General features: G+C 43.3%; 2 protein-coding genes across 6 annotated transcripts in view; both read right to left on the reverse strand.

The window, feature by feature from the left end:
- POLR3B (RNA polymerase III subunit B) overlaps positions 1-2,827 on the reverse strand; it is a 125,569-nt gene extending 122,742 nt beyond the window's left edge. Inside the window, exon 1 of the mRNA XM_012550622.3 lies at positions 2,603-2,827. Within this exon, the coding sequence (XP_012406076.2) occupies positions 2,603-2,674 (72 nt within the window). The 5' untranslated portion in view covers positions 2,675-2,827. The remainder of the gene's footprint in view (positions 1-2,602) is intronic.
- A 3,305-nt stretch (positions 2,828-6,132) lies between these two features.
- The window catches only part of TCP11L2 (t-complex 11 like 2), a 61,018-nt gene continuing 43,147 nt past the window's right edge, over positions 6,133-24,003 (reverse strand). For all 5 annotated transcript variants that reach the window (XM_031940084.1, XM_012550626.3, XM_031940083.1 and 2 more), the window contains 4 exons: positions 17,219-17,406; positions 15,104-15,285; positions 12,523-12,692; positions 6,133-8,749 (listed from right to left, as the gene is read on the reverse strand). In XM_031940084.1, coding sequence (XP_031795944.1) covers positions 8,505-8,749; positions 12,523-12,692; positions 15,104-15,285; positions 17,219-17,406 — 785 coding nt within the window. In that variant the 3' untranslated portion in view covers positions 6,133-8,504. The remainder of the gene's footprint in view (positions 8,750-12,522; positions 12,693-15,103; positions 15,286-17,218; positions 17,407-24,003) is intronic.

Consider the following 24,003-nt stretch of genomic DNA (forward strand, 5'->3'; position numbering starts at 1 on the left):
CTAGGCATGAGAGCAGCCAGAGAAAATGCCCACAGCCAAGAGATGGATCAATTAAAAGATGTGCAAATTACAAGATCCTTTGGTGCTTTTTTGAAGTCAAATGTAATTATTCCTCAAAAAAGAAATGGCCCAGTGGATAAAGGGCTAGGCCTGAAGTCAGGAAGTGCTCACTTCAAATTTGCCCTCAAACACTGTACTAGTTGTGTGACCCTGAATAAGTCATCCTTTATTTCTCTCAATTTTTTCAATCGTAAAATTCAGGTAGTAACAGCACCTACTTTTCAGGCTTGTAGTGAGAATCAAATGAGGTATTTGTTAAAAAAAAAAAAAAAAAAAAAAAGCATTTAGCAAGATGCCTAAGCACAGATAAAATGCCTTTTTCTTATTATTACTATAGAGATGCTTTCCTCAAGAGTGAAAGGAAGCAATGCAGATTTGTTCAATGATCCTCTTAGCATTGATATCAAACAAGTATAACATAGGAAGACACAGGCTTGCTAAAAATGATCATCTTGGTCATCGAGAATACTGACTTCCTCATTGATGTCAATGACTCTTCTGATACCCTGTCATTCCACTTAATCGACCCTCCTTCACTCTTTATTAAACCTTCCTCAAACTGAGGAGTTGAACAAGTTGATATGGGCTCACCTAGAGTTTAGGAAAACATCAGACAACACATCTCTTTTTAGGATAAAAAAGATATAAGCTATAAAAAGGTGTTAGGTGGATTCAAAACTGAGTGAATGGGCAGACCAAAAGAGCATTTAGTAATGGTGACTTAGAAAATACTCTGTCACAGAGAGGTCCTCTTACCTCTCTCTAATTGGGGCTCAGGCAAGGTCTATTTAATTTACATCATTATCACTGAAATGAGTCCTTATCCTCCTCTTCCCCCCTCCCCCCCAAAAAAATGTAATGTCAAGAGCATGACTTGATTCATTTCTTTGTATCCCTATGACCAGAATGTTCACTGATCAATGTGAGACATTAGAAGTACAAGAAGAAAGAGGCAATAGACAGTTTGTTGAAAACATATCAGGATTTAAGAAAAAAAAAAAAAAACATTTTGGGGTTTAGTGTACCAAAAGTATATTATATGCTCCAAAAACTTTTTTTTTTATTAAAGCAAGTCTCTCAAACTTTCTACTCAGTAATCTTACCAAGAGCCTACCCAGCAGCCACAGACCATACACTGTCCCTTCTCCGTTGGCTGTCCAACTATTTTAGGCAAGCAGATCCCAACTATGCTTTGTAAATCAATTCTGTGAACACATCCTTGTTTTTGTATTTGGAAGCAGGTAGATGGGTCGAGGTGGGCCTGGAGTCAGAAGAGTTCAAATGGGTTCTCAAACACTTAACTATACTTATGTGACTGAACAAATCACTTAACTTTCCTCCTCTGTAAAATGGGGATAATAATAGTACTACCTCCTAACACTGTTTTAAGATTCAAAGTTGATATTTGTAAAGTGCCTAGTGGCACTTCCTAAGTGTCTTTAAAAATGCTATTTTATTCATTCACTCTCAAGGTAGTACTTACATTAAAGTTATACACACAAACTAGGGCTGTAACTAAATGGATCAAGTATTCTGGTGACACCTAGTCCAATGTGATTCATTCAGCAAGGGGACATTAGCTCAAAGGAGTGGAGAGTCTAGGAAATTGTAAGAAATGTAGAAGAGTGAAACCTTTTTGGTCACACTCTAAATCTAATTCCCTACATAAGAATACCCCAAGCCTGAGGAAGTTAAGTAGGCAAACAATTCTGCACCACCAATCTCAAGTATTTTTTTTCCCTCTTCTACACTTCACCTATCGGTTATTTATGTATCACACCTCCCTATTCAGAGATGATATAGTGGAGAGAGCCTACGAATTAGGAAAATTAGATTCAAAAAGTCCTTCTGTCATGAATGGTTCGTTTTAAAAATCACTTAAGCTCTCAGTTTTCTTTAAGCCGCAGGGAACGGGGCCAACCTGCAATAATAACAGGAGCTTTCTCACCCGGGAGTTTCCCTAACAGTGAAATCTAAGTTCGGGTCCTGGGGCAGGAACTCCACCTTAACCACACTTTGTCTCTCTCCCACCACCTAATACAGTATGTGTTAAATTAATTAAATATTTAATTAAAATTAAATCAACAGTTACTGACATACTGGGAGCCCAAAGGTCAATATCATGGGTTTTCCGCTGAGGGCAAAGGAAGACGGCTAAAACTGGGGGAGCTAAATGATCAAGGAGCAAGGAGAGAAAGCAGAATTGATCACGCTATTTTTCTTTCTATTCTCAGGAAGAAAGTAGCTCGCGGGACAATTACGCGGGAACTGCAGCAGCCACCACGCGAAGCAGGACCAGGCAAGCCTACAAGCTCCCCCGAAATTAACTCGGGACTGACAGCGCCGGGAAGAAACCGCGTGCGCCAAGGTCGGCGCATGCGCACCCGGAGCCCCACCGCCTGTAGGGGGCGGGGCGGAGAGCTCTGAGCATGCGCCGTAGGCTTCGGAGCGCCGTCCCAGCTACATTCCCTGACGAGTCCGGGAGCCCGAGGAGGGAACGCCCCCAAACAACGCTCACGTCCCGGCGCCTTCCTTCACTCACCTCCACAGTGGGAATGGGAGCGGCCACTTGCTCCGGAGTCAAGTTCCCGAACTCCTCGGCTAGGACCTCCATGGCTCTGCCTCGCCGCCGTTCCTCCTCAGCTTCACGTCCGCGGCCCCAGACGGACCGCTACTAGCGTGAACACCCGGCGGTGCGGCGCCCAAACCCTTCCCCCGCGTGGTGCCCCACGCCCAATGGCGGAAAGGTTCCGCCTACTTTTTAGTAACCCTATGGCTTCGCCGGCAAGGCCCGGATGTGGCTCTGGCGAAGCCCCGCCCCCTGACGGAGTCTCGAGCCCCGCCCATCCTGGGAGCTCGTGCGTTGGGGGAGGGGGAAGGAGTCGTCCACGTGGCAGCCGGAGGCTGAGCTGAGTTATTGCGGCTCCTATACTCCTAAGCCACCTCCTCCAGGGGGCCTCAACTTCTCCCCGTTCTCCCCGCTAGTAGTCCCTTATATGCATAATATAGTGGGTAGAGCCCTGGAGCTGGAGCGCGAGGTTCTGGGATCAAATTCCACCTCTGCACACCCTCCCCTCCTGGGGCCTCTCTGGCCAGGGAACTTAAAAAAAAGTTTACATATATATACAATGTATCCGTGTATGCAACAATGTATCTGTGTAATGTATGAGCACATATGCAGAAGTTGTATGTGTATTGCAGATGTCGGATACTTGTAAGATATGCGGTCTAGGTGGGAATGTAATAGACATGAATGCGTACTTTGTAACAAGAGGATAATATATGTAAGATACATTTGATGTGGGAAAGATTCCTTTTTAGATTTCTACCCCCTCCTAATTAATAATGTAAATTACCCTTTAACTCACAAATCCTGGTCCCTTTGAATTCCAATAGAAGATCCGGACCTGTCCCAGCCCCATCTGATCTGAGCCAACTTTGGGGCTACACCCAAAAGCCCCTCGAGCTAAATCTCCGACTTAACAGGGCCAAGCTGGGAACCCCTCTTTGCAGAGATTCCAAACATGGCAGCCATGTGAGGACCCTCTGTCCACTGGACCCTCTGTCCAGTGTCGTCCTTATCTCTACCTTCACCTATCTCCTACTTCTAAACGCAATAATAAACCTCTTTTATCAATCTAGCTCTCCAGGCCAATAAATTCCTTTTTTTGGGAATTTGTGCTGCTACTAGACCTCATTTACCACCGAATCCTTGCCCCGAATCCAAGGGGGTTGCAGGGGAGCTCTGTTTGACTTCTTGTACCCCAAATCTGCACTAGACCTTAACCCTAATTTCATGTAGGTACCCCAAATCTAGACCTCAACACATTCACTATGATGTATGTGTCCAGTATATGTGAGCTAGGTCTGTACATAAATATTTGTGTAAGCTAATATTTATATGTAATATGTGCTTATTTTATCAACATTCATGTGTTTTATTAAAACATGTTTTATGATAGACTGTGATTGTGTAGTAACATCCATAATTTGCATATAATATGTTATATTTGTATTTAATATAATGTATATAGTAGATGTAAGTTACATCCTGTGTTATATACATGACATGGATGAAATGTGTGCATGTAACATCCATAATTTGCATAAAATATGTTGTATTTGTATTTAATATAATGTATATAGTAGATGTAAGTTGCATTCTGTGTTATATACATGACAAGGATGAGATATGTATATAACATGTATATATGTAGCAATATGTGAGGTATAATAAATTTAACATAGGTGTATGTATATCATATGTGTATACTTAATTTATTGTGCTGTGCTCTCTAAAATGTTTAGAAAAGCAGTTCTTCAAAGGGCAGACAGGAAACCCCATCAGAATGCCTTCTCCATCCAAAATGATTAAGAGTATCTTTCATCCATGGCCTCCATTTTGGGAGCCTTTGATCTTCTCTCCCAGCATCCTCAGAGTTTGCCTTGTACTTTCTGTCACAATCTGCCTTTCTAAAAATATCCTGATCAACTCAGTCATTGCCAGGAAGGGACGACTGATGGATCCAACCAATATTTAGTAAGAGCTCATCAGGAAAGTCTACAGAAAGACTAATGATTACTCTCTGGGATATTTGGATCTAAACAGAGCATACCATTGGGGTGAACAACCTTCAATATGGCATTTTAAGGAGCGGTGAGCATCTGGGGATGTTTTTCACTAAGAAATCCTACCAAGGAGGGCACCAAGTACCAACCGTTGAATCTAAGTGGGAAAAACTGAGTTCGTCTCCTTCTCTTAGAAAAAGCCTTTTGTTTAAAAGGAATTTTGGATGCCTCAAGAATTTCCTGGAATTTTCCCGTGCTTGTTGGCTCCCTTCCACTGAGTGCACTCAAACTTCCTGAAGAGTTTCCCATCAAGCCTTCAAATCTCAACATCCATTTACTACAGAAATTCCCAGAACATCTGCAGATGTTGTCTCTTCACCCAGAATCTAGGTTCCCTGTGGAGACTCAAAGGTTAAAGGGGTCCCTGTGAAATCTTGTCAGCATTGTGAGTCTTAGGTTTAATTCATCGAGAACAAGAACTTGTGATGTGAAAGACTAAGGGCAAAGCACTGGGTGGGAGCACATGAAAAGGCAGAGTGTCGTTTTCGTGTTCAGTTGTTTCAGTCCAACTCTCTGTGTTTGCTTTGGAAATTTTCTATAGTGGTTTGCCATTTTACATATGAGGAAACTGAGGCAGACAGGGGGAAGAGCTTTGCCTAGGGTTATCCAGCCAGTCAATGTCTGAGGCCAGATTTGAATTCAGAAAAATGGCATCTTAATAACTAAGTCCATGAAGATGCCATTCAAGTGCCACCTCCCCCAAGAAGCCTTCCCTGATTTCTATTTTCTTTCTCCATCAGAAAGTACTTCCTTTCTCTTCTCTTCCAAGCATTGGATGATAGATACAAAAGTAGAAAGGACTAGTAGAAATGCCCAGCTCATTCACTTTATAGATGTGCAAACTGAGGCACAGATTGTATTGTGGGAAAGTAGTCCAACTCTCTCATTTTACAGATGTGGAAACTGAGGCCCAGAACACCAAAGTGGCTTGCAAACTCCGGCCCTCTGATTTCAAAACTACTTACCTAATTGGCTATCTAGCATTTTTTAATGGACAAAAGAGAACCAAGGAAAATTCAGAGAAGACACTGATAATAGAACTGCTTTGAAACTACAATGAATTTACAACTTTAGATTATGAGCTCATTCCATGTCACCATATTTTCATCCTTTGTCCTTGTATCACCATCTCGCATAGTCAGTGTTTAATAAATGATTGATGGGATACATTAAAGAACCAAGTTGCTTGTAATTGAGATTTAAAGTTTCATATACAATCAGCCTCTTTCTTCTGTTCTCTTTTGAATAGGGAAGTGTCCACAATTGTTGACATTTGTCAAGTACTATATATATATATTTAAGAACAGCAGAAGAACCTGGTGGGCTATGACAGAGAGGTGATGTCCTGATTAAACATGACTTAAAATCCCTAAGGCTATGAAGTATTTCACATGTCTCTAAACAAACAAACAAAAACAAACACCAAAGAAATGGACACACAGATTATTTTTTAAGTCAATGCTTTAATATTTAACTGAAAAAAACCCAACATATTTTGCCAGCTTGCATGGAACAAGTTTTTGCCAAAATTTTCACAAACAGAATTTAAGCATTACATTAAAATATTAGTTTTACATTTAATAAACCTTGCATAGCAAAACGTGACCTTGTTAAGAAACTCTAAAATGGAAGCCAACGTTTAAGCAACGTTAGGATGAAAGGCATCCAGGAAGATGGGGACTGAGACACCTTAGTCAATGCAAGTTGCCTTAATCCAGAGACAAATTCATTTTGCCACTTTTAAAAAATAAAATGCCCTTTATTTAAATGTAATTTATTTTAAAAGTGTAAATTGTTTTTCCTTGCGATATAAATTAAGTGCATAAAAGAATCACAACTGGATTCAGATTTTATGGTAAAAACATGCTCTGCTTTTATCTCCCTGTTTTAAACAGGATGGTCACTTACTGGAAGAGATAAAATATGGTTTACTGGATCCATCCCCTCGAGGCCCTTAATGTGGGCAGGGCAAAGAACGGGACAGAGAATACAAGAAACACCGAGTTCTATTCAGCACGTTACTGAATGGAAGCTATACCAGGAAGAGAGGAAGGGCACAGTACCTCGCTGTGCCCGTGAAGAGAGTTCCATTTGGACAACTGCCCACATGAAGATGGCGTACAATTTTAATTGGTCATTCAGGGAGAAAAGTTAAGTAAATATGCTCAGATTTGGGCATATAAAAATCAGAGATATCTCATTTATCCTGCCATTTTCTTTAAATTTCAATATCATAAAGCAGTTATATTCCCAAATAGAGGAGCATATTTTGGGGGGACAGGGGAACAGCAGTGATGGTGATGGAGAAGATAGATAAAAAGACTTGAGAAGGGGAGGAAGTAACATGATAACTAAAGACCTCCCTTCTCACACACAGACAATCCCCTAAGCTACAAAAGAGTATGTATTCAATCCCATTAACTGGTGCTCTGAGGAGTTCAAGAAAATCACCCATCAAGAAATGGTTTTGTACAAGAGGAGTGATCCCCCCAGGAGACCCATCCTAATGCTGGTGCATTATCCCTGATTCTCAGTGAAGACCAATGCAGAATTCTTTAACATGCAGTTGTCTTTAAAAACCAAAGGTCCACAAGGGCCCAGCTTCTCAAAGTATTCTGAATCTTGAACGATACAAATAAGAGGCATAATGTAGATTAATAGATATCAAGGTTAAGTGATACAGAAGCTCAAGTTCATTTTTTTCTCTTTTCAGATGTAAATTTCACACACACATACACACACACATACACACACACACACAAAAACCCATGGTTTGCTGCTTGGCAACATCCCAGATCATCACCTGGGATTATACAGTCCCTTTCCCTCTTTCTTTTATTGTCCCAAGCAATTTCTGGCAATCCAAGGCTACCTTTAAAAGGCAACTTCTCTTCCATTTTTTCCATCTGATTTGCTGAGATCTGCAAGGAGCCTCTTAGCCACAGCTCAGATCGCAGAGAAAGCTGACTTCTTGCAGATTTTTCCACCGGTTGCACGTAAAGAAGATGAATCCTCCAGCATAAAATTTCTTAGAAGTGATTAGTTTTCAAACAAGCTACACCCTAGTGGTCTTTCGATGACGTCAAAACAACATGGCTTTCAAAGATTTCCAATCAGATACAAATACTGACAGCTGGCAATGTAAAAAGTGACTCGATATTCGTCAAGTCAGTCCTTCCAGGTAAGTGCTCAGATCCCAGGGAAGGGGGAAATCCTATGGAAACTTCTCTTACCTATTAAAAAATTAAAAAAAGAATGTGTTTCAGCTGCAATTGTGTTGACTTACTTCATTTTGCCAGTATGTTTAATGAGAGGGATTTCTACATCCCTTTAGTGAAGGCCCTCACCGCTCTCGACCTGGAACCCTCTCACAAATTGTGCCAAAATAAAAATCAGACTCTGTAAGGGACAAGCTAGGAGCGATAACGCCTGGTCTGGGAATCTAGGTAATGAAGACTGATATTAATGCTATTAGGATCACGGATTGTAGAAACCTTAACAAAAATATCACATTCAGGTGATAGAATCCATTATAAATTGCTTCCTGTCCTTCAGAAGTCTCTCTTAAAAAAAAAAAAAAAATCATGGTTTCCTTCCAATAAGTTTTCAAAGAGGGACAGAATGTTGGGGGGCAAGGTGTGCGACAGGCATATGCCCTGTAACTAGCAGGAAAGGAGTTACAGATTCTAGGTAACCCCAAAACACAGACAGGGGTACAGGGAATATGCCGCAGTCCTTGTAATGCATGTTCAGGGAAAGGACCGAGGGCCGATGACTTTGTGGCCAGTCTTCTTTCCAACTCCAGCTCGCTACTACTAGTTGCTGGGAGAGTCAGTGTCTGCCGTTCGGCCTCCTTCCTCGAGGAAGAGGAGTTTTCGGAGAATATTTGCATAAAAGGGTCCGTAAACTTGTTTATTAAGGTTTACAATGTTCGCATACTGAGAGCCCAGAGTCTCCAGCTCAGACTGGATAACATTGAGACCCCCGGGTATGGGGGGCATGCATTTCTGATGGCTTGGAAGACCGAGAAGACTCTTCATATACAGATGAATTCGTTTATCTGAAGAAAAAAAAAAAAAGAAAGAAAGAAATGCAAAAAAGCTTCATGAGTGAGGGAAGCAATCTTAAACTTCTTAAACTTTTTCTACTGGCAACCCCTTTTCACTCGAGAAATTTAGATATGGACCCTCTATAGGCAGATAAAATAGATTTATAAAACAATCATTTGTTGATAATAAATCACAATTTTGTAAGCTATACATTCAGTTATGAGATCCTGTATGGGGTCCCAACCACAGTTTAAGAAGCTGGACCTTATAGGACCATGGATCTAGAACTGGGCAGGACTTTAAAAGCATCAAGTTCAACCCCATCATTTACAGATGAAGGTCAAAAAGGTCGAGAAATGAGTGAATGGCAGATTGGATCTGAAACTAGTTCCTCACACTCAATCTGATGCTCATCCCACAATCTCATAAATCCTGCTTTTCAAATTAATTAAACGGGCACCAACAACAACCAAGAACTGGGCAGTCACAGAAACACACACATACTGTGCCCTTAAGAAGATTAAATTATGTGTATAGAATCACCAAGCATTTATTAAGTACCTACTGTATATCAGGCAATGTACATTATACATATATAGGTATAGATCAAGCGTCAGGATGTAGGGATAGAAATCTGCCCTTGAAGGAACTTAATGCTACAAACCACTTTTTTTTTTTGCATTTATTTCCCCTAAACTTGAATGTACAGAGACTGGGGCTGAGCAGTTGTTCAGAGGAGAGAAGCCCGAGGCTATTCCAAGTCCACCATCTAGCTAGACTTGACAGGAAAAGAGATCTGCTTGTGGGGATCAATGGGAAATCCAAGATCACAGAATAAGGGAGACATAGTTTTCTCTTGGCACTTGAAGACCAGGACAACAGGACATTAAACACCTCATAAGTAGCAATGTTTCAGAGCTTCTTCAATTTTCTGCAAACTGGACAAAAAGACTGCTTTAGCTAAAGCATTTTCTACATCCTAAAGAGCTATGATTTCACTGGTATAAAAGTGGCTTCTATTGACACAAATCTGCAAAATGTCTCTGCCCTTATAATAATGGTAACTAGTAATAATATAATGGCTGGAGTAGTGATAATACAATGTAGGGGTCCACACTTAAAGTAACTTCAAGTCATAGTATTTAAATCAATCAAAGGCATTTAACTAGTTACAAAAGGTTTTTAATCAATTTTGAAAATCATTGGCTGACAATGTCTTTTTTTTTTTTTTGTTCTTGCTGGGAGTGAACCCTGAAACTAGATTTGGGGTCTCAGACTCTAAATAAAGTCTGGGAAAGAGCATATTTTCCTAGACAAGCCTTTTCCAAGTTAAGTGGCATCATTCAATTGAAGATCTTGGTCAAATCACCCTCCACTGATCTTTTGGGGGTGGCCCAATCTTGCTCAGGAAATCCCAGACTCTGGGAAAAAGCCTTCAAATGATTTTATTCAGTTGGAGATCTGGGCCTGATATTCCTATTGAGTGGCTTGAAACTCCAAGATAAGTGTCTAGGTCTGGGGGCACTGACTCTCTTTTGAACTGGAACTTAGCCGCAGACCACCAATAAAAAGACAATCTGGAACTCCAAATCTCTGCAGAAGTCCGAAGTAGGATTATGCTCTGCCAATGACATGCCTGCGAGGACTCTTACCTGTTATGAAGATACCTCTTCTCAGTGCTAACCTTTATTTCCCTAACAGCACCTCTTGCCACTAAGAAGTCTGTCTTCCTAGCAAAGCTGGCTTCTGAGTGACAATAAAAATCCCTTTTACCATTCAGACTTTTGGGGTTCATGAATTCTTTTATGTTGGACCTGCATCTCCAACCAGAGGGGATTCTCACATCAATTTTCTATCACTAGACCCACATCACTCCTTTAAAGAAATAATAGCTTTTTTATTTTTCCAAAAAGGCAGGACAAGAAGAGAAAGCCTCTGTGTCCTCCCCTCCCTTGACCAGTGGGATGATTTTGTAAACATCAAAAGATCTGAAGATTCTTATCTTCCATAACTGTCCTATCAGTTTCCTCAGAACAGCAGAGGCTGATGGTACAAAGACATTTGGAAACTGAAGAAAAGAAGCTTTGAACCCTACATGAGCCCAGCAGAAAGCCATACTGAGGGTCCTCTACATAGGGGAAAATGGACTTCTAGGAACTGTGAATTAGCCAATAGTCAACAGCCAATAAATATATTTACTTAAATGCCTATTATGTGCCAAGAACTGTGCTAAGCTCTAGAATTACTTACTCCCTTTGTCCTACAGCGCACTCTGGGTTGGAGCCCATTTCGTCTGGATTTGGGGGAGAATGTGCCCCAGACTGGCTGGGGAGTAAGGGAAAGGAATGTTCTAGTCATCTGCTCTTACTCTACAACCTTAGAAATACTTGTTTCTAAAAGCTATTTAAGTGTGGCTGGCTAATTCTTGTCAACTGATAATGTAGAAAACATCTCACTGGGGGCTTGTGAGCTACGGGATTAGAAAGACCTGAGGGTTATCCTTAGAACCCAGGAGAGAAGGAGCCGTCTTTGGGGACCTCTCCCTGCAGTGCAGTTGGGGAGAGTGAGCGATAGTAATAACTGACACTTCGTACCTTGCATTTTGCAATGGGCTTCCTGCCAATTATCACAGCAGAGCACTGTGATTGCTCTTTGAAAGAGCGGCTATTTTTATGTATTTTCTTTCTAGATCTCACAATTTCATCATTGTGAAGAACTTCCAATGTGGAAGAAACTCCCCACATCACAGCATCATCAGCCGCAGAATAAGATTAGGAGGGGCCACAGCAACCATCCAAACTCTCTGTCTGTCTGTCCGTCTTTCCTCTCCCCAGGCTTCAAGGAGGCCTGAAATTCCGGCCCGAGAAAGAGCTTACTGCCACCTCTCAGGAGATTTCCATTCCTCCTCAGGAAGTTTTGCTCCGGACTCAAGACTTGGATTGAATTTCCTCCCATTGTCTCTGGTCCTACAGATCGGCATCTCTGTTGATTCTAACGGCATCAGAGATATAGAGCTGGTCTCTACTGGGTTTGTATCCCAAAGAGATCAGAAAAAAGGGAAAAGGCCCCACATGTGCAAAAATGTTTGTGGCAGCCCTTTTTATAATGGCAAGAAACTGGAAACTGAGTCGATGTCCATCAGTTGGAGACTGGCTGAATAAGTCATGGTGTATGAATGTTATGGAATATTATTGTTCTATGAGAAACGATCAGCAGAATGATTTCGGAGAGACCTGGAGAGACTTACAGGAACTGATGCTGAGTGAGTAGAACTAAGAGAACATTGTATACAACACAAGATAATGTGATAGACTACTGGCCTTGGAGTTAGGAAGCCATGAATTAAAATCCTTCTGCAGTAATATTATAACCCTGGGTCCCGTTCAGTTGCCTCAGTTTCCTCAACTGAAAAGTTGAGGTTGTTGAGGAAGTAAAATGGGGTTACTAATAGCCTCACTTCTCAGGGCTGTAGTGAGGATCAAATGAGATAATTATGAAGTACTTAGCACAGTGCCTGACACATAGTAGGTACTTAATAAGTGTTTATTGATTGAGTGAGTGATTAGGCTCTCTAAGGTCAGGCTATACAGCCTGACAAAAGTCTTGCTCCAGTACCTAGCACTTAGAGGATTGGTATACAATGGGCACTTAATAAGTGCTTGTAGATTGATGATGAAGCATTCGAAGGGGTTTTCAGTCAAGACACCAGTGTGATGAGCTAAGACAAAGACCTGGGAAAGAACAGAAGGCAAGACAGACAGAAGCCCTGGATGCCCAGACTCACCAATCAGGGAGCAGATAGGGTTGCCCTCGGCGATGCTGGAGAGTTGACCAATGAGATTGGCCTGAATCTCAGGACTTAGTGTGGATAAGCCTCTCTCTGCCAGGGACTTGTTGACTTCCACACAGGTCTGGAGGCCCACGGAATTCAAGGCCTCCTGGAGGTTGAAAGTCCTGGGGAAGGGAGAGGAAAAAGGAGAGAGGGAACAAAATAAACGAGGAGAGAAAGGGAAGGAGAGAGGAGAGTCAGGGAGGAAGGAAGGATGGATGGGAGGGGGGAGATAAAAGGAGAGGGGAAGGGAAAGAGAGAGACAGAAAAGGAGGAGGAAAGGAGAAAGAAGGGAAGGAAGAAGAAGTTGATGAAGAAGAGGAGAAAAGAGAGGGAAGAGGGAAAGAAGGAAAGGGAAAGAAGAAGAGAAGCAGAGAGAGGAGGAAGAAGAAAAAGTAGAAGAGGAAGAAGAAGAATTTGACAAAGAAAAAGAGGAGAAAAGAGAGGAGGGAGAGTAGAAGGAAAGGGAAGGGAGAAAGGCACAGAGAGGAGGAAGAAGAAGAGAAAAGAAAAAAGTAGAAAAGGAGGAGAAAAGAAAGGAGAAAATTTGACAAAGAAAAAAAAGAGAGAGAGGAGGGGGAGAAGAAGGAAAGAGAAAGGGGAGGGAGAGAGGCAGAGAGAGCAGGAAGAGGAGGAGAAGAGGAAGAAAGGGGGAGAGAGTTAGAGTCACATATTCTAATTTATGTCTTCTTTTAAATTCCTTATTGCTTCTTCTCCCATGCTTCTCCACTTGGGTTAAACACTTTTGGGTAACTCCAGTACAAACAGTGGCTGGAGGTCACTTCTTTTTGTTTAGCCAGGTCCAACACCCTCTCAGGGTCACAGATTGAGAGCCACCAAGCGCTTACAGGCCATTCACCTTACCTGACAGGACGCTGACACTCCCTGGCTCATGTGTCCTGCCCAGGGTCACACAGCCCAAGTGCTCCCAGCCCTCTCTCTCCAGCTCCTTTGCCTCTCCCTCTCATTCTATGACTTCAGTAGCACAAGGCAGGTCACCTCCGATTCCAAATACAGACCGGCACCTGCCCTCAGAGGTGACTGAGACCCCACAATGATGGGACCTCCTCAGGGCCACACATCCAGCATGACTAATAGCAACAGCTAACATGCATCATGCTTCAAGGTTTGTCAAGCACTTTGTATAGGTTATCTTAATTGATCCATGTGAATATATGAGGGAGGGGTTGTTCTATGCCCATTTTGCAGATGAGGAAACTGAGGTGAACAGAGCCTGAGTAACTTGCAGAGGGAATCACAGTTCTGAGCATCCGAGGCAATATTTAAACTCGGGTCTCCCTCCTTCTCCAAGGCTAGGACTCTGTCCAGTACACTACCTAGATGCCTTTAGATACCACGATGGGGAGGACTGAAATCCAGGTCTTCCTGACTCACAGAGGGCCCTGGATCTCTACTGGATCCCTCACAGCCTCTTGGTAAGAATCATGACACATCAGTAATAACAATGGCTACAATAAAGGTTCTAGAGGGTCCCTTATAGGCCAGCTAGTCCCAATCCCTTAAACAGAGGAGGAAACTGAGACAAGATTAAGTGATTTCTCATAAGATCAAAGATTCGGAATCATAAATGCCCTTAGAAGCCATCAAGTCCAAAACCTGAAACAACTTTTGTATCAGTATCTTATTTGGGCCCAGGAAGCTGGCGGTGTCATTTTATATTCATTTTACAAAAAAGGAAACTGAGGCTGGATTTGTGCCTTCCACATAATAGGCATTTAATAAATACTTGTTATGGGGCAACTAAATGGTACAGTGGATAAAGCACCAGTCTTGGAGTCAGGAGGACCTGGGTTCAAATGCAGCCTCAGACACTTAACACTTAACCCTGGGCAAGTCATTTAACCCCAATTGCCTCTCAAAAAAAAGAAAGAAAGAAATACTTGTTGGTATATGTTAACAGGGGTAAAGTTAATATGAAAATTGTATTCGTGAATGGATGTGAATCCATGTTATCTGACTCCAGAGAGGGTCAGTGTTCCTTCTACTACATCAAATTTACCTTCCAATCAGCAAGCATTTATTAAATACTTACTGTGCCCTGTCTGGGTACTGGGGATAAAAAGAATGAAACAATCCCTCCCTAAAAGAAGTCTTCCTCCTATTAGGGGTAATGGGGGTACCAAAAGCAAAAAGGGAACCCAGAGCAAAGATGTAGCTACAAATATATCTTAAGATAACCCTATTCATAACAGCTTCCTATAATCTTAGTTTTTCAGATTGAGGTTTTTAAATTTTGTTTGGTTTGGATTTTAGCACTGTTCAGACAGCAAAGTTCTAACACCTTCATACTAAATGGAAATCCCTCCTAGTCATGGAACATCCTGCCTTCTGTAGACAAGAACATTTCAGCCGTTAGCGATACTAAAAGGCAGTAGAGAGGAAAGAGCCCATCGGGTAAGATGCTCCGAGTTACACTCACGAACACCCAATCAGGCACTCCCAGAGGGCTCAGGCTTTCCAAACTCCACCAAGAACGACAGGCCAGAGTGAACCCGTGCTGGCTTTGAGAACTTACTCTTTGTTCATTCCTTCAAGTAAAACAGTGGAAATCCTTTTCAGACGGTCTGAGAGCTCAGGCAAGCCTTCTATCAGGGTGCCCACCATATTGGTGGTGATTAGTGACAGGCAGGCGATAACCTTCAGCTGATTTAGCCTTTCTGTCAGTTCCTGCAGACGGCTTCCATCTGTCATTAGTGTCTGAGCAAAAACAAAGAAGACAAAAATCCTTAAAAAAACAACCAACAGAAGTACCGACCTACAAGGCAGCATCTAATCCAATTCCCTCATTTTAGAGATGAGGAAATTAAGATTTAGAGAGACCGAGACATGCCCAAGGCAGTTTAGTGTGATGGTTCAGTTCAGGTACAAAATTTACAATATTACAATATTTACAATATTAAATTAAATTAAATTAAATTACAAAATTACAAATTAAATATTTCTAGGACTCTGGACATTTCAAGGCTTAAAGGAGCTACTTGGTGTAAAGTACTCTGGGAACTCAACAGAAGTACTATAGATAAATGAGCTAGTATTGTTGGAGGACAATTCTTTTCTGCCTTCCAGCTCCTTGGAGCCTGCAGCAAGTTTCACTTTATGGTCCCGCCATCTTCTTTCCAGTCAATATGCACTGGATAGCTTTATTCGCCTTTCCTAAGTCCTCACTTTGAGTTCTGGAACCATTATCAAATTAACACTACCCTTGCTACTCTAAAGGATATGTGTCTATCCATTCCCATTATCATTTCACTGAACATCTCAGTAATTTTCTTTCTTCTCTCTCTCTTTCTTTCTTTCTTTCTTTTTCTTTCTTGCTGAGGCAATTGGAGTTAAATGACTTGCCCAGGGTCACGCAGCTAGTAAGTGTTAAGTGTCTATGAGACCAGGTTTGAACTCAAGTCCTCCTGACTTCAGGGCTGGTGCTCTATCCACTGCACCACCTAGCTGCCCCCATCTCAGTAATTTTCTAACACCCCAAAATCCATTCAGAGACTTGAAGTAGAATTGATTCTGAGGACAACTGGAGAGAGCTCAGACAATGTCCTGTTTATTTGCCACCATCTTGGCTCCATGTTCCCCCACTCCCACCACAGTATTGGTAGTTTTCCAAACCTAAATATTTCCTAGCTACTACTCCCTTTCACATGTGATCTCCCTCTATCAAAATGTAGGCCCCTTGAGGGTAGGGTCTGTTCTCCCTAGGACCTAAAAACAGTGCCTAGCATATAATAAACACTTAATAAATGCTTTCATCATTCATTCATTCCTGTTATTGTAATAAGTGGAGGAGCTGGGACTAAAAGGCAGTTCCTATTAACAATGTTGGCCCCCGGCATTTACGTTATTAATATTCATAGTAACAATAATGATAGCTTTTTAAGCATTAGACTGTAAGCTAACTGAGGGTAGGAACTAACTTTTACTTTTCTCTGTATTCCTAGAACTGGCACATAGTAGGTGCTTCGTAAATGCTCACCGACTTGTTAACAGACGGTTTCACGTCTCATTTATCTGTTAACAACTTTGGGAGGTGAGTAATTTAAAATGTGTTCTGTCTGTTTTACAGATGTGGAACTGAAGGGGAGATAGAGGAAGAGTCTAGCCCAGGGTCCTATCATCAAGCCTTTGTGAAGGACCTACTATGCTTACCAGGCACTGAACTAAGTGCTGGGGAAGCTAATGCAAACCTTCAATATGCACCATTACCCCATCTCCCTCTCTAATGCTATGTTACATGTGCTGATTTGATCTCATTTTAGAAGTCTAATGGGTAAAGTCCTGGACTTAGAGTCAGAAAGACCCGAGTTCAAATGTCACCGAAGTCACAGACAAAAAAGTTATGGACAGTTGTGGGCGATGTGACCCTGGGCAAGTCTCTTAACATTCCCCCTCTTCCCTACCTCAGTTCCCCATCTGAATAATAAAAGCACCTCCCTCACAGTAAGAAGGAGCACCAACTCGGCCCTCATGATGGCACAGTGGAGTCTCCAAGAGAAATGCTTTACAAATAAACGTCAGTTGTTCTTATAATTATTTTGATAAGTGGTGTCAATTACACACTATTTTATGTACACAAGATGAACCCAGAAACCGGCGGATGAGACTGCAGCAAGCCCCGGGAGCTGGTTACCTCGGGCAATTCCTTCTTCCGATAATCCCACTGCAACAGCTTCAAGTAACTGTTGTTCAGCACCGTGGTTGGGCTCAGGTTGGGTCTGGAGCTGCTCTCAGCCCCAGGAGAGGAAGCGTTTTCCGAAAGAGAAAATAATTCTTCATTGACAGATTCCTTTATCCACTCCTTTGTGACATCTAGAGCACCTGGAAAGGAATGGTCAGGTAATGAATGTAAAGTGTCCTGCCAATCTTAAAGCACAGATAGATGCTAATTATCATCACCATCACCATCATTACCATCATCACCATCACTATCATCACTATCACCACCATCATCAAAATCATCACTATCACCACCACCACCATCATCACCATATCACCATCATCACCATCATTACTATCACTATCACCATCATCATCATTATTATCACTATCACTATCATCACCATCATCACTATCAGTATCATCACCATCATCACTATCACCACCACCATCACCATCACCATCATTACTATCACCATCATCATCACCATATCACCATCACCATCATCATCATCATCATCTTACCATCATCACTATCACTATGATCACTATCATCACCATCACCAACATTACTGTCACCATCATCATCACTATCACCATCATCATCACCATCACCACTGCCACCATCATCATCATCACCATCACCATCATCATCAATACTGCTGTCCCCTTCACAGAAAAGCCTTCACAACCCAGCGCATGGAGGCAGCTTGCCCCAGTCAGCGCCAGAGCTGGAGGAAAGAAGTTTGGGCTTAAATGTGGGTTCTGCCGCTTAAAGCTGGGGCCTTTGCACCTTTGGGCCCAGGTTCCCTACCAGAGAAGCTAGAGGGCTGGGCTAAAGCCGAAGTCCCTCTGAACTTGGCCCTGTGTACCAGGACTGAGCTCCCCTTGCTCTGCTGCCTGGAGCAGCTCCCTCCTCTCTCTGGGACCCCAGGGGCTGAGCTGGCCAGGAAGGCTTCTTCCAGCTCTAAAGAGAAGCACAGAGCTGCAGAGCAAATGGAGACAGGCCACACTCTTCAATAGCAGCAAGCTAAGCCAGGATGGCCCAGGTCACCAAGGGGCCTGGACAGGCAAACTAGAAGCTCCCTCTGTAAGTGGATAAGGGGGAGGGGGAGAAGGGGGCTGGCCCCAGAGCCAAGAGCCTCAGGACGACTGTGGATTACGTTCCCACTACATGCAGGGGCAGCTGGGTGACACGATAGTGCCCAGAGTTCTGGGCCTGGAAGAAGGAAGGCTCATTTTCATGAGTCAAATCCAGCCACTGACACCTACCAGCTGTGTGACCCTGAGTAAGTCACTTAACTCTGCCTCAATTTCTTCATCTGGAAAATGAGCTGGAGAGGGAAATGGCCAACCATTCCATCATTTTTGCTAAGAAAACCCCAAATGGGACTAGAAGAAGCAGACATGGCTGACCTGGCCCCAATCTATCTTGCTTATCTTATGGGACTTCTCTCCTCCTATACTCCAAGATCCAACTAAACCGGCCTTCTCTCTCTTGCTCACATGTGACACTCCATCTCCAGAGGCCATGCCCTTGCACTGACCACCCCTCACGCTTAGCATGCCTTCCCTCCTCTCCTCCATCAAACCCCCTCCTCCTTCAAGAAACAGCTCAAGCATTATAAAGAAGGGAAAGGGACCTGTATGTGCACGAATGTTTGTGGCAGCCCTTTTTGTAGTGGCTAGAAACTGGAAACTGAATGGATGTCCATCAGTTGGAGAATGGCTGAATAAATTGTGGTATATGAAAATTATGGAATATTACTGTTCTGTAAGAAATGACCAACAGGATGATTTCAGAAAGGCCTGGAGAGACTTACACGAACTGATGCTAAGTGAAATGAGCAGGACCAGGAGATCATTATATACTTCAACAACAATACTAGATGATGACCAGTTCTGATGGATCAGGCCATCCTCAGCAACGAGATCAACCAAATCATTTCTAATGGAGCAGTAATGAACTGAACTAGCTATGCCCAGAAAAAGAACTCTGGGAGATGACTAAAAACCATTACATTGAATTCCCAATCCCTATATTTATGCACACCTGCATTTTTGATTTCCTTCACAAGCTAATTGTACAATAATTCAGAGTCTGATTCTTTTTGTACAGCAAAATAATGTTTTGGTCATGTATACTTATTGTGTATCTAAGTTATATTTTAATATATTTAACATCTACTGGTCATCCTGCCATTTAGGGGAGGGGGTGGGGGGGTAAGAGGTGAAAAATTGGAACAAGAGGTTTGGCAATTGTTAATGCTGTAAAGTTACCCATGTATATATCCTGTAAATAAAAGGCTATTAAATTAAAAAAAAAAAAAAAAAAAAAGAAACAGCTCAAGCTACACCTTCAACACGAAGCCTTTCTTGATCTCCCCAAAGGCTAGCTCCCCTCCTCCCAAACTCCCCTATGTTTATCTTGCATTTATTCTGTTTAGAATTATCCTATCTATGCATGTATAAGCATGCTCCCTTCATGAGAACTGACCACCTCATTCTTTATCTTTGGATCACCAGGGTCTGGTATCCTGGCGACGCATAGTAGGCGCTTTAAAAGTCCTCGGTGAGTGATGATCTAAGCTCTTGAAGGCGTGTAACAAAGAGCTGTTGTGTTTTATTACAGAACAGAGAAAAGCTGAGTCTCTGAGCATAAGATCAAGGATTTAGAGCTAGAAGAGCCCATCCAGCCCACGCCCCTCATTTTACAAGTGAGGTCACACAGATGGGAAGTAACAGTAGCAGGATTCAAACTCGGATCCCTTGGCTCCCAAATCCTCGCCCTGTCAATGGCAGCTCTTCCTGATTTCCTTCCCCAGCCTGAGTCCCTTCCTGATAGAGCTCCCATCCACAATTGCCAAGGCAAAAGCTGAAGGGAGCCCGTGAGCCATTTCTTCATCACATGGTGTATCCTTCCTAAAATTAGTATTTGCCAAAGATAGCCCAAGTCTAATGAGGTGCAGAGAGATTTTCCATTCATTGTAACTGATAAGATCAGCATATAAGCCTGGGAGGCTGTTCGGTTGAAGATTGTTCCATAGCGTATGACCAGAAAAGGGACAAAGGCTATAAATAAAGAGGAAGAATTGGGGCAGGGTAGTGCAATGGAAAGAACACAGAATTTCCTAGTCTGAGTACCTGGGTTTCAACCCCACCTCTATTACCTGATTGGCTGTGTGACCTGAGGAAAATCAATTGCCCTCTCTGTTTTTTTAATTATAAAATGAGGTTCCAGAGTCCTTTGTAGTTCTTAATTTGATGATCCAGTGATCCCATGATGCAATTGTGCTTTTGAGGAGCCAAAAAAGGTCATGGCCCACAGAAAGTGGCTTGATCTAACCTTCAGCAGCTCTTCCCGACTATAGCAGAGTCAAAATGGCAGAGTGAGAGGAAGCATTTTTACCTAACTCAGTCAGCCAGCTTCCTCCACAACAACATAGAAAGTGTACCAGGCTGGATTTTCATGGGAAAGCCAAGAAAAGGTCACAGAGAATCATTTTTCCAGCCCAGGGTAGCCTGGGAAGACAGAGAGCCTGAGGACAGAAGGGCAGGAACTGGACAGGAGTGTGGTCAGTGGCAATGGAGGTAGTAATTCCCAGGCCCTGGGGCAGTAAGGGGGCTGGGACAGAACACCGGGGCAGAAAGATTTGCCAGGGGACCCCTTTATTAGCATTGGAAGAAGGAACAAGGGCCAGCTGACAACTCTGTCACCTATTACCCATTTCTAGGTCACCATTCCCAGGGGAGAGAAGCAGCTGTGAGCAAGAGGGACCTGAGCTGTAAATGGAGCAAGAAACAAGCTCCAGAACCATAGATAGTTGTGTAGGGCAGAATGGAAATCCAGTTCTAATACTCAGGATGGAATACTCCAAGATGGAATAATTGTGGCAAGAGACTCAGAACAAAGGAAAGTCAGCAGTCTATTTTGAACCTGTAGAACCTCCCAGCAGAACAGGAGGAGGAGGAAAAGAAGGAAGGAGGAGGGAGGAAAAGAGGAGTGAGGGGAGGAGAAATGGGGAAAGAGCAAGGTAGGGGGGAAAAGGAGGAGGGGAGAGGAGGGGAAAAGAGAGAGGGAGAAGGAAGAAAGAGGGAGGGGGGAAAGAGGAGAGAGAGGGAAAGTGGTGGGGAGAGGGGAGAGGCAAAGGAAGAAAGGGGAGAAAGGAGAGGAAGGAGGGAAGAAGAGGAAAGAAAAAAACAACTCACCAACACCCAAAATAACTTGTATTTCCTTCTATACTTAGCAGTTGTAGGGTGGGGTGAAGAAGGGTGTGTCACTTTGGGTCTTTAGCAACTTTTCAGGACGTTAAGGGGACGTCCTTTGTACACTTTGCACTTACGTACACATATGCCGACTGTCTCCCCTAGGAGAAGGTACCACCCTGTGACCTCGGTCTTTATGTTCCCCGGGCTTGGCCCAGTACCAGCACATAGCAGGTACTTAATAAACGCCGACTGACTGAACTTGGTGAGAGGGAGAAGCTGAGCAGAAAAGATGAGAGAGAATCGCTCCCCCAAAATGGAAATTCAAAGGTGGAAGGAGAAGAGAGGAGGGCTGGGGGAAAAAAGAAGAGGAGGGAGGAGCAGAGGGGAGGAGGAGGCAGGGAAGGAGAGGAGGGGAGGAGAGCAAAGGGAAGAAGAGGGAGGAGAGGAAGAGGAGGAAGGGGAGGAGAGGAAGAGAGGAGGAAAAGGGGAAGAGGGAAGAGAGAAGGGAAGATGAGGAGGAAAGGGAGGGGAAAAGGAGAGGAGGAAGACTAAAGGGAGGATGGGAGGAGGAAGGAAGAGAGGGGAGGGGAGGAAGAGGAAAAGGGAAGAGAGAAAGGAGAACAGGAGGGGAGGAGAGGAGCAGGAGGTTAGGGACACCAGGGAGACTGGGGCTCCCCAAGCCCAGGCTGGCAGGAACTGCCTAACACTGACCAGGTGCCCCCCCGGAGCAAAGCCTTCGAACCTCCTTGTCTGTTTCCAGCCTGCATCTTGCTTTAGCATCAGGATGCTCACTTTGACCATGGTCAAGTTTCACTCGGTTCACGATTAGGATAATTTCACCCCCATTTCCAAGGGGCTCTGTACACGACTGTCACCCCCTTCCAGAGCTGTGAAGGATCAGGGGGCATCACCCGCGTGCCCTCCCACTTGAGGAGGGGATAGGGTCCTACCAGGAAGCTCCTTTAAGGGGACATGCTTTCTAGGACTTGCATCCCCAGCCCTTAGCACAATGTCAGAGAAAACGCTTAATTCTCATTTGCTGTCCTCCTCAGCCCCCTCTGCTCACCTGAAGACTTATCAGTGTCCTTCCGAAACAATGGGACCCAAACAAAACTCCTAATTTGCCTTTTATAGATTTTATTTAATTACACGTGGTTATGTTGGCTTTTTATCCTCATCCCTAGCCCGGTGGTGGGCACAAAGCAGATGAAAAGACCAGGATTTAAAACCTGACTTTGCTACTATCTAAGGAGATATTCTGACATAATAGAGAGAGGGCTGGACCTGAAGTCAGGGAGACTCATCTTTCTGAGTCCGAATCACTTCCTACCTGTGTGACCCTGGACGTGTCATTTAACCTGTCTGCCTCAGTTTCCTCATCTGTAAAATGAGCTAGAAATGGAAATGGCAAACACTCCAGTGTCTTTACAAAGAAAACCCCAAATGGGATCACAGAAAGTCAGACATGACTGAAATACGTGAACAACAAAATTTTCTCAGGGTTCTCGGGAGGTTCAAGAGAAAAATGGCCTAAGATGCTTGGTGAACATGAAAGCCCTCTAGAAATGTCAGTTATCCGGGCTCTTCCAGGGGAAGGACTTTGTTTCCCCCTCTGAATCCCCCTTCCCAGCACAATGCCTGGAACAGAGCATTAATACATGTTTGGTGGCTGGGTAAAGATCCCTTCCAGTCCTAACACCTATGCCCCAACACAAGTTCCCAGAGGGCCAAGAGCTCGCCTTTTTGGTCTTTTTACTCCCAAAGTCTGTCCCAGAGCCAGGTACAGCATAGCAGGGGATTGATACGTTTGGTGACTGATTGTCAGACTAAGAACCACAGGAGAGTTCGAGTTCCTTAAGGACAGAGACTGCCTTGTATTGTCTTTGTATTGTCCCTAGGAGCGGGGACAATAGTGCCTAGTGCAGGCTGGGACAGCAATAAATGCTTACTTCCTGATTGATCAATACCAAAAATGTCCCAGAAAGGGAAGACTGATGCTTCCAGGGTTATTTTTCTTTAAGGGAAATTCACTAATCCTGGGCCCTAAATTCAAGAATTTCCCATGGGAAAAAAAATCAGATTGCTTCTGGTATTTGTGTAGAGTCAACTGTTGGGTAATTGTTTATAAAATGAACTCATGTGTATGTTTGTGTGTGTATACGTCTTTCTCCCTCCCTCCCTCCCTCTCTCCCTTTCTCTGTCTCTTTCTTTCCCTCTCTCTATCCCTTTCTGTCTTTCCTCCTCCTTCTACCCTCCATCTCTCTTTCTTTCCCTCCCTACTTTTCTTTCCTTTACCTTCTATCCCTCTCTTCCCATATCTCTCTCTTCTTCCCTCCCTCCCTTTCTCTTCCCTCCTCCTTCCATCTCTCTTTCTCTTTCCTTCCCTCCCTACTTTTCTCTCTTTTCTTCTCTTTCCAGCCTTCTCTCTTCCCATCTCCTCTCTCTTTCTCTCTCTCTCTTTCTCTGACTCTATTTCTCTTTCTGTCTCTCTCTTTCTTCCTCCTTCCATCTCTCTCTCAATCCATCTTCTCCTCCCTTTCTTCCTTTCTC

The sequence above is a fragment of the Sarcophilus harrisii genome, chromosome 5 (genome assembly GCF_902635505.1).
Source record: "Sarcophilus harrisii chromosome 5, mSarHar1.11, whole genome shotgun sequence".
Lineage (NCBI taxonomy): Eukaryota > Metazoa > Chordata > Mammalia > Dasyuromorphia > Dasyuridae > Sarcophilus > Sarcophilus harrisii.